At 50.0% G+C, this 14,292-nt stretch overlaps 3 protein-coding genes across 5 annotated transcripts; 1 reads left to right on the forward strand and 2 right to left on the reverse strand.

Moving 5' to 3' along the window:
• Positions 1 to 1,752: 1,752 nt before the first annotated feature.
• ZNHIT2 (zinc finger HIT-type containing 2) lies at positions 1,753 to 3,287 on the reverse strand. The gene has a single exon (XM_065408108.1). It carries the CDS (start codon positions 3,270 to 3,272, stop codon positions 1,971 to 1,973), a length of 1,302 nt encoding a protein of 433 aa, XP_065264180.1. The 5' UTR covers positions 3,273 to 3,287; the 3' UTR covers positions 1,753 to 1,970.
• Positions 3,288 to 4,863: 1,576 nt separating this feature from the next.
• Positions 4,864 to 9,131, reverse strand: FAU (FAU ubiquitin like and ribosomal protein S30 fusion). 3 transcript variants are annotated; one of them, XM_065407694.1, is made up of 6 exons: positions 9,023 to 9,099; positions 8,005 to 8,153; positions 7,466 to 7,553; positions 6,233 to 6,377; positions 5,242 to 5,297; positions 4,864 to 5,026 (listed from the first exon to the last, which is right to left on the reverse strand). In XM_065407694.1, the coding sequence occupies exons 3-6, from the start codon at positions 7,538 to 7,540 to the stop codon at positions 4,901 to 4,903; spliced, it is 402 nt and encodes a 133-aa protein (XP_065263766.1). In that variant the 5' UTR covers positions 7,541 to 7,553; positions 8,005 to 8,153; positions 9,023 to 9,099; the 3' UTR covers positions 4,864 to 4,900. The 3 variants fall into 3 exon arrangements, with proteins under 3 accessions (XP_065263766.1, XP_065263767.1, XP_065263765.1); XM_065407695.1 differs by having other exon boundaries at positions 8,001 to 8,153; XM_065407693.1 differs by lacking the exon at positions 8,005 to 8,153 and having other exon boundaries at positions 9,023 to 9,131.
• A 79-nt stretch (positions 9,132 to 9,210) lies between these two features.
• Positions 9,211 to 14,270, forward strand: MRPL49 (mitochondrial ribosomal protein L49). Its single transcript, XM_065407750.1, has 4 exons — positions 9,211 to 9,306; positions 9,493 to 9,658; positions 12,671 to 12,795; positions 13,962 to 14,270. Exons 1-4 carry the CDS (start codon positions 9,211 to 9,213, stop codon positions 14,106 to 14,108), a joined length of 534 nt encoding a protein of 177 aa, XP_065263822.1. The 3' UTR covers positions 14,109 to 14,270.
• The last annotated feature ends 22 nt before the right edge of the window (positions 14,271 to 14,292 follow it).

Here is a 14,292-nt window from a genome sequence, read left to right on the forward strand (position 1 = left end):
CTTATGAGGAAACTGAGGCACATAAAGGCTAAGTGACTTGCCCAAGGTCACATAGGAAGTCTATGTCAGAGCAGGGAGTTGAACCCAGGTCTCCTGAGTCACAGGCTAGTGCCCAAACCAAATGGAGTTCTTAGCTCACAGGACCACACTCCACCCAGGATAGGTTAATGCTAGTTTGAGGCTTACACCCTAACCCTTCTTTGGCTGGGCAAAGGAATTTGAGGTAGGAGGTGGGTTGCGGTCAATTGGATACCAGTATAAGAGCTAGGTATTATTTTAAATTCATACAGATTCTATTGGATTGAGCCCCAGACCTTCCATGACTTCTCCCTTCCCCACCAATTCTCCCTCACTCAAACAACCCACCGCAAATAAAATGCCCCATTTTTCTCAATCCATAGCTGGCTCTCAGCTCCAAGCAAAAGAACAGACGGGCTGTGCTGCATGCCCGGAAGGGCTACAAGTTCAAGCTCTCTCACACTGAAACCTTAGGGTATCATTCTATGAAGCCTGACACTCATCACTGGCCCCATAGGACAGAGTGTAAGACTAAGGTGTTAGAACTCTAACTAATCACACCAAGCCAATGGGATTTAGGGACATCAGTAGCTTTCCAAAAATATTTAGGGGACAACACCCCTCTCCTTGAGACGCACAAAATTCACTGGTGCCACCCTAAGACAGTTTGGAAATGGGCCTATTTTCCAACAATCCTGCAAACCCTTATTCAAAATCCCTGTGCTTTGCATTCTGTGCTCTGATAAAACAAAACACACCTTTTGCAGACAACACATTGTTAGACTGTGGAAGTCATTGCCACAGGAAGTCATTGCCATAGGAAGTCATTGAGGTGAAGAATTCAGCAAGATTCAAAAAGGAATAAACTATTTATATGGATATCAAGAATATCCAGTTGACATAATTCAAGACAACATTATGGAAGGAATATTAAACCTTGCTATTCAGGTCTTAATGCCAATCTAACTCCTACAGAGCTGCAGGAGCAGATTACACTACATCTGCCTACTGTGGGGTTCTTACACCTTCCTCTGAAGCATTTGGGGTAGGCCACAGTCACAGATAGGATACTGAACTAGATGGACCATGGGTCTCATCCAGGCCAGCTATTCTTACCTTCCTACCACAGTGATCAGTTAGAATAGTTTAGAGAGCTAAATAAACATTAACTAGATAAGACTACGTACATTAAAATATCAGATTTTAAAAATACCTGATACTCATTCACTGTCTCTCACTCTCTCCTGAGCTGTGAATGGGTCTGGCCTTTCTCTCTCTCTCTCAACAGGAGCTGTCTTTTTAGTTATTTCCAGCTGAAGCTCCAGTCTAATGATGGAGATTGGGATTTGGGGGAATACATCTCCCATATTAATGCACAGGAAAGCAAGGACTTTTCACGTTCTGTTACTGCTGTTAATTTGACAGTGGTTTATAACAGCTGTAAGGATGCAGAGTATGTTTGTCCTTAAAATGCTCGTTTTCTAGTTGACAGCAACTCTAGCTATGAGGATGTCTAGCTGTCCTTTTATTGATGATTTCTGCAAAAATCTGTATGTGGTGGGATACAAAACACATAGAGTCCCATGCTGTGACCAGCTAGCAGTTTCTGCAGCACCAGTGGAAAACACACCAATTTTGAAACCAATAAAGTAACAGCAAATGCTTTAAGTGCATGGAACACACCAAGGGTCCCGCTGAATGGAAGACAGAAATATACACAGCCAGCTGCTTTGCTCTTTTTATTGCAACAGGTCAACTCCCTAGAAACCAAATCAACATTTGTGCCAAGACTCAGTGTGGTGGATTTATCCAAAATAGCTATTGACCAAGAGAGGGTTCATTCACTTTTCCCAACTTAAAAAAATAATCCAGTCTCTAAATGGGTCCAATTCCACTAAAATCCCCCAATGTTTTAAGTGTGGATGGTTTTAGGGGTGACTAAGTTCCAGCCATCAGTCCAACTCCTCGATCAATGGCTTTTTTGCAGGGGGCAGTTTCCCACCCCACATCTTCTGCAGTTCTTTGGTAACTACATCCACCTCTTTGACTGCCTCCAAATGGGTTTTATATTCCCTTTGTACCTCTAGGGCCAGGCCAGTCAAAGATTCCTGGTTCTCATTGACCCAGGAGAGCAGAAATTCACACTTCTTCTTGGCACCATACACCCTGGGCCGCTCCTCTGTTGGCACCAGTTTCTTGGCCTTGCCCAGCAGCCTGGCAAGATGGGAGAGGGCTGCCAAGCTGTAGCCTTTCTGCTTGGTTTGATTCTCCCCCATCAGGATCTGGGCCACTGCCATCATAGCACCTGCATTCCCCAGGGGGCACTCGGGGTACCGGCTGGCTGTCACTGCCTGGAGAGCAGCCTGCAGCGCCTCTGCTGTGGAGTGGAAGACCTGCCTGGCACCCAATGCCCCGCAGACATCCAGGACCATGTCAGAGAACTCAGGCAGCAGCTCATCTTCACTCAAGTCACCATTGTAGAGGGTGAGGGCGAAGACGTAGGCATAGAGGACATTAGGCAGCTGGAAGCATACCAGGGGTGAGGCTGGGGTGCAGGTCAGGGAGCTCAGTGGTGGAATGGATGCAGGCACAGCAGGCACTGGGCTTGGCATTTCTTCAGGCTGCTGGGTGGGTGCCATGCCTGAGCTCTCCTCTGGCTGCCGGGTGCCCGTGGGGGGGTAAGCACCTTGGGGTACCGGTGGCTGGTGGATAGGTGCTGAGTCTGGGATCTTCTTCTCTGGCTTCTGGGTGCCTGCAGGGGGCTGGGTATCCCCAGCTTCCTGGGCACCCTCAGTACCCCCCAGCTCCTGGACCAGCCCCCGGCCCCATCCCCGCCACCAGGGCCTCCAGGGGGGCAGGAAGGTTCCAATCTCCCCGCTGCTCAGCAGGCGCTGAAAGGCGGCCTTTTCGGCCGGACTGAGCCGCTCCCACAGACCGTCGTCCTGGTCCTCCAGGTCGCGGCCTAGCTGGGGCTCCGCGTCCTCGAGCTCGCGTAGCTCCCGCAGCCGGAGTAGCGCCTCTTTCAGGCGGGTTCGGGAGGCCGGGTCCCCCCGCTGGCCCTGGAGCCGGAGCAGCAGCTGCCGGCGGTGGAAAGCCTCGGCGCAGGCCCCGTGGCCCCGGTAACAGGGCACCGAACAGAAATGCATGTTACAGCGGGGGCACGTGTAGGGGGCCCGCTCCTGCAGGCACAGGCCGCAGGGCTCGGCCGCCTCCATCTTGGCAGCGCTCGGGTCTTTCCGCCACCACTCGGGCATTTCCGCCTTCCGCCACAGCCGCTGTTTGGTTCGGCTATTTCCGCCTTCGCGCCGGAAGCGCTCGTACAACTTCGGGTAACTCCGCCCTAGATTCGGAAACTCTCGGGCGTTTCGCCTCTTCAGCTTCGGAACTCCACACCCTTTCGGCTATTTCCGGCGACCACTGCATAAGGGTCGCGCTGTTCCAGGGTATGAGAAGTCTGCGGCATCGTGGCCGCCCCTGCCCTTACAAAGCTGGCACCCATATCTGAATAATCCCTGCATTGATCACCCCCTCCCACTCTGTCACTACCCTATCTGTTAAAAAATGAGCCTGCTCCATTCCCAAGGCAGCTGCACCAAAATTGCTTTGGGTTCTTGCAGAATGGAGCCCCAGGAGAGTCTGTACACTTCCTCTTAAAAAGCATCTTGCTTCTTCCTAGAATTACAGATCCAGCACTACACTCTCAAAGGTGCAGTAATAACAAAGCAGCAGCACAGTCCCCACCACACACACTGAGTCATCACTGTAAAGCCAGGTGGAAAGAACACTTGGGCCTTCCATCCAAGGATCTCCCAGCACTTCTCAACTATTGACACATTAAGCCATAACTGCCTTAGAAGTATCATCACCACATTACAGACGGAGAAACTGGTGCAGAGACAGACAGATTTCAGCTATATGAAGTGAGCAGCACTAAAGCCCTGCTCACGTCTTCCACTCTAATCTAAAGCATGAAGTAGGGAACAGGACTGAGTTACCCAGGTTCTCAATGCAGCTCGGAGTACTAGATCAATCTTTTTGTTCTTTATTGGGGGTAGCCGTGTTAGTCTGTATCTACAAAAACCACAAGGAGTCTGGTGGCACCTTAAAGACTAACATTTATTTGGGCATAAGCTTTCGTGGGTAAAAACCTCACTTCTTCAGATGCATAGAGTGAAAGTTACAGATGCAGGCATTATATACTGACACATGGAAGGTTTTTACCCATGAAAGCTTATGCCCAAATAAATCTGTTAGTCTTTAAGGTGCCACCAGGCTCCTTGTTCTTTTTGTTCTGTTTCTACTAATCTGTTTAAGCAGAGGATAAACAGTTGCCTGCTCATTGTAGCAACAGCTTCCAGAAGGGTTTTCCACCCCTAGATTTTGGGCACCAAAATGAGAAGCTCTGGGGAGACTTCTAGTGGGAGAAAGAATCTGCACTGTTGTAAAGAGTGAGTTCAGAATTCAGCCCACAGAGCAGACAAAACTAGCACTCATTCCCCTTCCTGCTTGGAGTGCCAGTAATGCAGGTTGCCTACAGGACATGGAATGCACTGAGGCTTCAGTGAACATGCAGTGGTATGTAAACTCTCAGAAGACAGCAGATAGGGCAACCCCAGTTGTCTGGGACCTAGCTCCTCCCCAACCTCTCTTTCTCAGCCACTCATAGCTGGTTCCCTCCCTTGAAGTGCCCCAGAGGAATCTGAAGCACAGGCAGGCAGGAGTGGTTGAGACTCAAGGGCATCTTGAACAGAGCCAGCTCACATGCAAGGGGAGGGAGAAGAGAATGCCCCCCCGCCCCCTGGGTTTCAGGACCCTGGGAATGAAAGCAGCCACAAGACAGCACGCTCAGGTGACATCTGCTTTATTGGGTGAAGTGTGCCATTTAGGAGTTAGCATTGGGGCCCTTCTTCTTGCCAAAGCCCGGCACAATATTGACAAAGCGCCGGTTGTACTGCATGCGTCTCTTGGCACGGCCAGTCTTCTTCTTCTTCTTCTCTTGCTTGGCAACCTTTGAGGAAGAGAGCACAGTTAGCTTAGCAACATGCCAAGAGGGGGCGGGACTCCTGGCTCCTAGTCCCCCTGTGTGAACCACTAGGCTGCAGTGGTCTCACAGTGTTTACTGATATCAAATTGCAACAAACCCTCAAGGTCTGCAGCAGGTGAAACAAACAGCCCCGCCCCCACTCCCCCTGGTTACATCAATGCACCAAAAGAATCACTTACCTTGGGAGTCTGGCCTCTCACCTTCCCAGCACGAGCCAGGGAGCCATGGACCTTACCTGGGGAGAGAAATCAGGAGAGCTGTACTCAAGTGCCACAGGACACTGGGTAATATGTACAGTGTGGCTGGGACACTGGTGTGGTTGCCCTGGTGGCCAGATTCATTCCAACTTTGTCACTCTAGGTCCTGCATTTTCTTCACTAGACCTTTAAGTTAACCCACATGTCACCAGCATCCTAGTAACTGGCTCCTGAACCTCCTTTGTAAAAGAGACATGGTGACTGGGGGCCTCTAAGGATATGTCTACAATAAAAAGAAGTCGACGACGACTAGCACCCTGGCTGGCCCAGATCAGCTGACTCAGTCTCACAGGGCTACAGAACTGCTGCGTAGACTTTCAGGCTCAGGCTGGAGCTTGGGCTCTGAGACCGTGTGAATAGGGAGTCTCAGAGCCCAGGCTCCAGCTGGAACATCTACACTGCTATTTTTAGCCCCACAGCCTGAGTCAGCTGATCAATGCTCTGAGACTCTGTGCTATGGGTATTGTTGTTTTGGGTTTTTTTTTTTTTTTTTTTAAATCAGTGTAGATGTATCTCGAAGGACTGACAAGGTTCCCACAACCAATCCAACCCCAATGGGCTTCAGTCCTGGACTGGAGTTCAATATGTTCTATTCACTCTGGGGCCTCCGACTGAATATGAGGGGCCTCCGAGTGCTGTCTGATGTGGATCCCTGTACAGTGGGCTGAGACCCAGCAAGCTTGTTTTACACAGGCATCCTCCAGGTCCTCTGGCTTCTCATGCACCAATCAGAGCCCCAATGGCTGCAGTGGTCTTAGTCTAGCATGACCCTGCTGTAGCTGGCCATCGCCTCTTGAAACCCAGCTAAAGAGCTCAGTGGGATGAACTCTTTTGCATGCCTCTTCCACCTGTCCAGGAGCTTTATCTGGGATTTAAGTCCAGTACACCTCTCCCAGAACCTTTTAATACTTACCACCCAGCATGCGAGCAGCCACCTCCAGGGTGGTAAACTCGCTGATGCCACATTGCCCAATGAGAGATTCATCCTCCAAGGGAGTTCCACCCAAGAGAACAACCTGATCCTCAGGTGCGATGCCCTCCAGGGACTCAATGTGAGCCTGATAGGAGACAGAAGGTACAGAGAGGTACAGTCAGCTGGTGAGGCCAAGAGAGCAAAGCTAATCAAGCACCTTCCTCAAGTCAGCAGGCATCACTGTAATCCTCCCCATAACATGAGGTAGAGGTGCGCTATCCAAGGGGACACAGTATCCCAGATCAAAGAGTGTTTCTTTCTGGGCAGCACAATGCTAAAAAGGTTGAGTGATTGGAAGGAGCTCAAATCCCACTGCCACAGATCAGGAACGAGGAGGACTGATTCATGAGGAGAGTTAGAGCTGTCCAAGCTGGCTTTGCAGGGAAAGATGATGCATTCCAACAGTCTCTGGGGATATGACTGGGGTAAATGCCATGGAGGGAAAGGAATCCATGCACTAGGGCACAGACAGGCGCTATAGAAAAGCCTGACCAAATTGTTTAGAGTGGCACTGGGGAGAGATACCACTGAGTTATGGGGTGAAACTAACAGCCCTTCATTCAAACTGCAAGGCCAAATGCAATTACCCCGATTACAATTTGGTGTCACAGAAAGTGCCAGGGAGATTTTAGTGACAAGCAATCGGGAATGTTTAATATTTCTTCCGAAGAGCAGACACAAGGGAGTACTGGTTGAGGCCAGCATTGTAAGAGGGGAGAGCAACCCCTCCTGAGCTCAATCCCCCCCCCCCCCCCCCCCGCAGCACAGCCTTTCCAATACCATGATGGGACACTGGAATCAGCACAGAATGCCCCTTACTGACTCAACTCCAGAGCACCTTGGCTTCCTGTGAAGGTCTTGCATCCAAGTTCCGGACTAGGAAGCACATGCTCAACTTATAATGTCAAGATCAAAGCCTGATGTGGTCCAACTTTGGGCAGCCATGTCCCTATGATTCTCTCAACACAGATCACACAGAGGAAAGGGACCTGCAGTGCCCAATACCTTCTTTGCCAATATTTATGATCAGAAATCAGCAGCAATTCTACCCCTGCCCTTCCCCTCGGGCATGAGCAATCAGATGAAGGATGCATTGAAAAGCCTTACAGAATTGTTTAGGGTGGCATAGGGGGGCAGAGAGAGAGCGTGTGTATGTGGATAGCGAATCCTTACCTTAATGTGAGCTACTGTTTCCTGGCCAGACACCTCAAGGGTGTGCAGGTTCTGAGCACGGATGAACAGCTGCATGGTTCCAGCTATGCTGAATGGACAGAACAACAAGTGTTAAGGCAATTTACCTGAGACCAGGCCATTCCCACAGCAGGCTAAAGACATTAGGCCTCACATTCTGTGGCTACATCGCACTAGACTGGCTGAGAGAGACAAGCAGCTACCCAGTAACCTACTGGGAGCGCTACAGATAAAACCCAAACAGGAAACAAGCAGACATCATGAGCCAGTGAAACACCTACAAACAGAACCCAGGAGTCCTGACTACCAGCACCCCTGCTGTAATCCACTCCCCCCCACCCCCACTTCCAGAGCCAGTGACAAACCCTGAAAGAGAGCCCAGAAGTTCTGTCACTGGCTCAAACAAAAGAGCAAGTAAAGGAACTCAGAAGACCTGGCTCCCAGCCCCCTTCTCTAGCTGTGAATCCCATATCAAAACATGAGTTAAGTGACTTAGCCTGCAGCAGTAAATCATTACCTACACAATGCAATCAGGATACCCAAACCCTGGCAAAGGCAGGTATCTCCAAAGGCCCTGGAATTCTGCTATGACTGCCTCTGATCAAGCACAATCTAGCCAAAGTCAGTCTCTGCACCTTCCCAACAATGACAGAGGTTTCAGGTAGCAGATCTGCTAGGACATAAACAAGGAAACTTTACTGATGCTCCTCCCCAGATAGACTTTGCTGCAACCCCGGCAACAGACAGTACTGGTAAAAAGTCAATGCCACCTGCTGGGCCTGGATTAGTCTGAAGGGTTGTGTAACATGTGGAAGTTTGGATACACTTGAGTAGCAGCATCCTTAGTATGCCACAAACAGAACCCAGGAGTTCTGACTCCCAGTCCTCCCCTGCTCTAAAACCCACTGACTCCACTTTCCTCCCAGATCTGGAGATAGAAGCCAGGAGTGGTTCACTAGGGAATGAGGCTTAAAAGTGCCCAGCTGAGCTAGCCAACTTTACCAGGAGATGCAGAATGGGGAGCCACTTCCCAATGACCAGGTACCTTGGGAGAGACACAAGGCACCCGGCACCATCCAGGGATCTACTCACTAGTCACAATCCATGACATGAGTCAGCCCCAAGCCTTCTCACAGTTTGCCTGTGAACCCCATCTGCCCCTTCCTTGCCCACGTTGGGCTCCTGTTCCAGACCAGGCCAGCGAGGCGCCTGGCCCACTGGAGTGGTGGAACAAGAGGCGGGGGAACCTCCTGCCTTCACTCACCCAAGGGGTTTCCTATCCGCCACCCTGGACCCATCTCCACCCCGCACCACAACTACCAGGCACCCCATACCGCCCGGGGGTGCCCCCGCACCACGAGCCCCCGGGGGACGGGTGAGGCGAGGGCTGCTTCGTGTCCCGCCCCATTCTGAATCCCCCCTCACACCCACAGCCCCCAAACCACCCTCCCACCGGCGTCACCCACCGCCTGATCCAGCCCCCCAGAGCCCCTCCCAGGCCGCGCTCTCCGGCGGGCAGAACATCGGGGCCTTACTCACCACGAGACGCTACCACCATACAAGATGGAGCCGGAAAGAGAAAGGAGTTGAGCGGGAGCGCGCACGCTGATATACGTACAGGGAGACGCGCGCGGTGCGTAAAGCGTCACGTCATACACGGTCGGCTGTCGCCCGCGGAGGCGTCCTATTTTTACGTCACAACCCCTCCCCTCGGTCCCAGCAGCAAGATGGCGGCGGCCATAGCCTTAGCGGGGCTGAGGAGGCGGCCGGGTAGCGTGTGGGGCGCGGGGGCCCGGCGGCTGCTGCAGGCGACTGCCCGGCAGGTACCGGTAACGGCGGCTCAGGTAGCCGGTTCGTCCTTACCGCCCGCCCGCAGCTAGGGGGTGGCTCTCCTGCCCCACTGAAACGGCGCCCGCCGTGGGGCGGGACAGGCAGCGCTCGGCTCCCGCCGGCGGGATAGCACAAGAACAGCACCTGAAGGTTATTTACCCTCCCCCCTTGCATTTCAGAGCCAGTCCCGGGACAAACCTGAGACCCACCACCCCCATTATCCCGGGATTGTGGAATCCACTGAAGAATATAAATTTGTGGAGAGACTCATTCCACCCACCAGAATTCCTGCTCCCCCCAAACACGCCGAGTACCCCACCCCGTCGGGCTGGAGAGCCCCATCAGGTAACAGTATAGGGCCCCTATCCTGGAGCTGGGTTTGGAAGGATTCCATTTATCAGTAAAGGTCAATTTCACCGCATGCACCCAAACCACTGAAATATTTCTATTGGTAACTGACATTTACAGATAGTCAACATAAAAATACTGCTTGAGAACTTAATTTGGTTTAAGGATATTTACTTTGTATATTTTGATATGTGATACTGAGTTTGTATTTTAATGGTTATAAAGCTTTAACTTTGAATTTCAACATGTCTAATTTCCCACAATTGTGAACAACATTTAAATCAACAAAATGCTTAAAATCCATGATTTTTCACAACTGGAAATTTAAATTGAAAAAGCTGCTTAAAACATTATCCATCAAAACAAAACAAAAATCAAATTCTGCCAAGCCTACTTGTAGGAACTGTTGTTGAGTGCCAAGTTTCAGAGGGGTAACTGTGTTAGTCTGTATCCACAAAAACAAGGAGGAGTCCAGTGGCACCTTAAAGACTAACAGATTTATTTGGGCATAAGCTTTCGTGGGGAAAAATAAACCCACTTCTTCAGATGCATGGAGTGAAAATTACAGATACAGGCATAAATATATATTGTCACAGGAAGAGAGTTACCTTACAAGTGGAGAACTTCCCTTCTCTTCCTGTGCCAATATATATTTATGCCTGTATCTGTAATTTTCACTCCATGCATCTGAAGAAGTGGGTTTATTTTTCCCCACGAAAGCTTATGCCCAAATAAATCTGTTAGTCTTTAAGGTGCCACTGGACTCCTCCTTGTTTTTGTTGTTAAGTGCTGATTTAGCATGCTGTACCTGTATCCCAGTTCTGCATTGACTAGCTCCTCCGACCAATGAGATAAGAGCCCAAGATGGTGCTGTTGTGAGGAAGACCAGCTTTGGCCTGAGCTAGAGGAGTGGTCTCCAACCTTTTTATGCTCAAGATCACTTTTTGAATTTAAGGGCAACCCAGAATCACCCTCCCCCAGACCTGCCCCACTCACTCCAATTACCCCCCCCCCTCCCCCCCGCTTGCTCTTCTCCAACCTCACTCATTTTCACTGGCCTGGGGTAGGGGCAGGGCTGTCCCTACCCATATGCAAAGTATGCAGCTGTGTGGGGCACCACATTTCCTGGTGCCCTGTGCAGCTGCGTGCTGCTCCACCCCTGCTCTGCCCCAGCCCTGCTCCCACTCCACACTTTCCCCAAAGCCCCAGCCCTGCCCCCACTCTCCTGAGGACTGCAGCAGGGCTGGGCCTGCACTCACCAGCAGCTGGAAGTGCAGCAACCTAGCTGTGCAGCCAGTGAGTGCTGGGGGGTGGTTCCCTCCTGCCCCCCAAGCCAGCCCCCATGGAGGCCTGGGGACCCCCCCCCTTGGGAGGGGCTGTGTATGCCCCAGAATAGCTAGGGATGGCCCTAGAGTGACCAGATGTCCCGATTTTATAGGGACAGTCCCGATATTTGGGTTTTTTTCTTGTATAGACTCCTATTACCCCCTTATCCCGATTTTTCACACTTGCTGTCTGGTCACCCTAGATGGCCCTGGGTAGAGGGTTGAGGTTTGGGAGAGGGTGCGGGCTCTGGGTTGGGGGATTTCAGTGTGGGAAGGGGTTCTGGGCTAAGCCTGGGGTAGAGGGTTGGGGTGCAGTAGGGGGTGAGGGAGGGAAGCTCTGGGAGGGAGTTTTGGTACGGTGGGGGGTCAGGGCTGGGGTGTAGGAGGGGGTTTAGGGTGCTGGATCTGGGAGGGGGCTGGGATTAGGGTGCAGCCTCCTGCTGGGCAGAATTTACCATGGGTGGCTCCTGGTCAGCGGCGCAGCAGGCTAAGGCAGGCTCCCTGCCCACTCCACTCCTGGAAGGGACCAATGTGCCCCTGCATACTGCCCCTCTCTGCAAGCACTTCCCCTGCATCTACTATTGGCCACAGCTCCCTGTTCCCGGCCAATGGGAGCTGCAGGCAGGAGCAGCGTGCAGAGGGAGACCCCTGCTCCCCGCTGGGGCCTGCACTGGCCATTTCCAGGAGCCGTGTGGGGCCAGGGCAGGCAGGGAGCAAGCTTTAGTGGCAGTCCCGCTGCACTGCCAGAGATCACGATCGACTGGGAGATCCTCTAGGATCGTGGTGACCGCTGTTCCACAGTATTTTAGAACATCCAGTGCTCTTAAGTGAAGGGGAATTAGTGTCACCTACATTTTTTCCACCAGATTATGGGTTATGCTGCAGTAAGTGCATTGAACGTTAGCAAGTCCCATATGCTCCTTAAAATGTTTTTCCATGTGATTTTAAAGTGGTGGGTTTTGGTCACAGTGCTATATATTCCTATGACTCAGATTATTTATTTTAGTCTGAGGAAGTTTTCATACAGTAAAAGAGTTGGGTGCCATTTGTCTCTTTGAAAGTTTCCCCCCATAGTGCTGCATAACCCTAAAGGGTATATGAGCCTAGAGCAAAAAGATACATTTTCTCAGATCAGAAGGCACCCAACCTGCAATACTCTTTGACTTCTAACAACACAAACTGGCCCCTAACTCTGGCCTCGCTTCCTGTAACTTATTTTGAGCTACAGTCACTGTTTGCATGTTTTATTTCAAGGATTTGTGGTTTTAAGAGTAAGATACAAAGTGATCAAGGCTTCTAGTAGTCCTTCCAGCAGGCCTCTTTGCCTGGAATAGGCTTACCCCTCTGTTTCTAAAGCTTGAGAAATACAAGCCTTGTTAAGCAGTTGGCATCAGAAAAGTGACTAAAATTTATTCCAGTCAGATTTTTAGCCAAGCTACGGCATATGAGCAGGCATCTGTTCTGCCTTTATGCTTAAGTCAGCTAAATTCTGATTGCATTTTTGCCAGGAACAACCCAGTTGGATTTTTAGATAGTACTGGGAGTCTGTGGTACAGAGAGTAGAGTTGCAAACTGAGATGACTTGAGCTTCACCAGGGTCACTTTTCTGATCTGAGCTCACTAGTGGAGCATGCAGAGCAGACAGTGGTCTGACCTAGAGCTGAAATCAGTTTTTTTTTATTAGATACTCCACCTGCCCTTCCGTACTTTGTGAGACGGTCCCGCATGCACAACGTTCCAGTCTATAAGGACATCACCAGTGGCAATAGGAGGATGACTGTTATCAGGAAAATCGAAGGAGATATCTGGGTATGCACCATTCCAACTCATTCCTAACAGCCTACCAATGATGATACAGCTTCTTCAACAATGCATATTCAGTGATTCTCCTTACCCCAAAAGGGAATGCAAATTTAATAATAGTAGGAGAATGTGTATTGAATGTATCCTGCAGAAGTCAGTTTCACAGCCAATCAGAGAAATATAGCTAGGGTCCTACCAATTCACAGCCCATTTTGGTCAAATTCACAGTCATAGAATTTTAAAAATGGTAAATTTCATTTCAGCTATTTAAATTTGAAATTCCATGGTGTTGTAATTGTAGGAGTCCTGACCCAAAAAGGAGTGTGAGGGGAGGGAGTCGCAAAGTTATTGGGAGGTGGGGGGGGGTGGTTGGTTGCGGTACTGCTACTCTTACAGCAGCACAGCCTTCAGAGCTGAGCAGCTGGAGAATGGCAGCTGCCGGCCAGGAGCCGAGCTCTGAAGGCAGAGCCGGTGCCACCAGCAGTGCAAAAGTAAGGATAACATGGTATAGTATGAGCACAGAAGTAAGGGTGACAATACCGTAGCCCCCTAAAATAACCTTGTGATCTCCCTGCAACTGCCTTTTGGGTCAGGACCCCCAATTTGAGAAACACTGGTCTCCCCCCATGAAATGTGTATAGTATAGGGTAAAAGCACACAAAAGACCAGATTTCATGGTTTGACACACATTTTTCATGGCCAAGAATTTGGTAGGGCCCTAAATACAGCTTTGTAAGACAATTACATATTCCCAAGAGTAACAGCCACTACAGTGATATTAGTTAGGAAAAAGCTAATAGGGATGCTATACTAGTCCAGAATAAGGAGCAAAGCTTTCTTTCTTGAGGAGAGATCACTTTCCTCCTTGCATGGATGCAGAAAATGGAGAGTTCTATTTGTTAGACTCATCTACCACCCCAGGAAACAAAATACCAGACTAGCTGGACCATTGACACTGCTATTCTGGCAGCTCCTACAAGACATAATTAACATAACATCTCTGAACGGTTTAGTGTTATGCCTTACACATGCCCAGCTTTAAACCAAGACAGTCAAACTAGCTCTTAACTGCTGAAAGTCTGGCCTAGTGTTTGATGCCTATAAACTTTTGGACTGTCATTATTTGATAGTTATATTGAGACTTTATTCTTGTTCTGTTTCTTTAATCTCAGGCCCTGGAAGAGGAAGTTAAGGAGTTCCTCACTCAGCTCGCTGGAAAACCACCACCTATTCAAGTCAACGAAATCACCAGCAGCATCCGTATCAAGGGCTATTTTGACAATGAACTGAAAGAGTGGTTGTTGAACAAGGGCTTTTAAATAAACTAACTATCCTGTTTTCTTTGTGCTGATGGATGCTATCTGTCCCCTTCTGAGGAAGATGTTTTCTTGCTCAGAGCTATCCTAGAACCAGATGAACCAGTCTTATTTTTTATGCAACAGCAGCAAGTGTCCACGTAATGTCCTATTAGCACAATGCTTTTTGCCAAGAGAGGGAGCTGTA

The sequence above is a fragment of the Emys orbicularis genome, chromosome 7 (genome assembly GCF_028017835.1).
Source record: "Emys orbicularis isolate rEmyOrb1 chromosome 7, rEmyOrb1.hap1, whole genome shotgun sequence".
In the NCBI taxonomy this organism is placed as follows: domain Eukaryota; kingdom Metazoa; phylum Chordata; order Testudines; family Emydidae; genus Emys; species Emys orbicularis.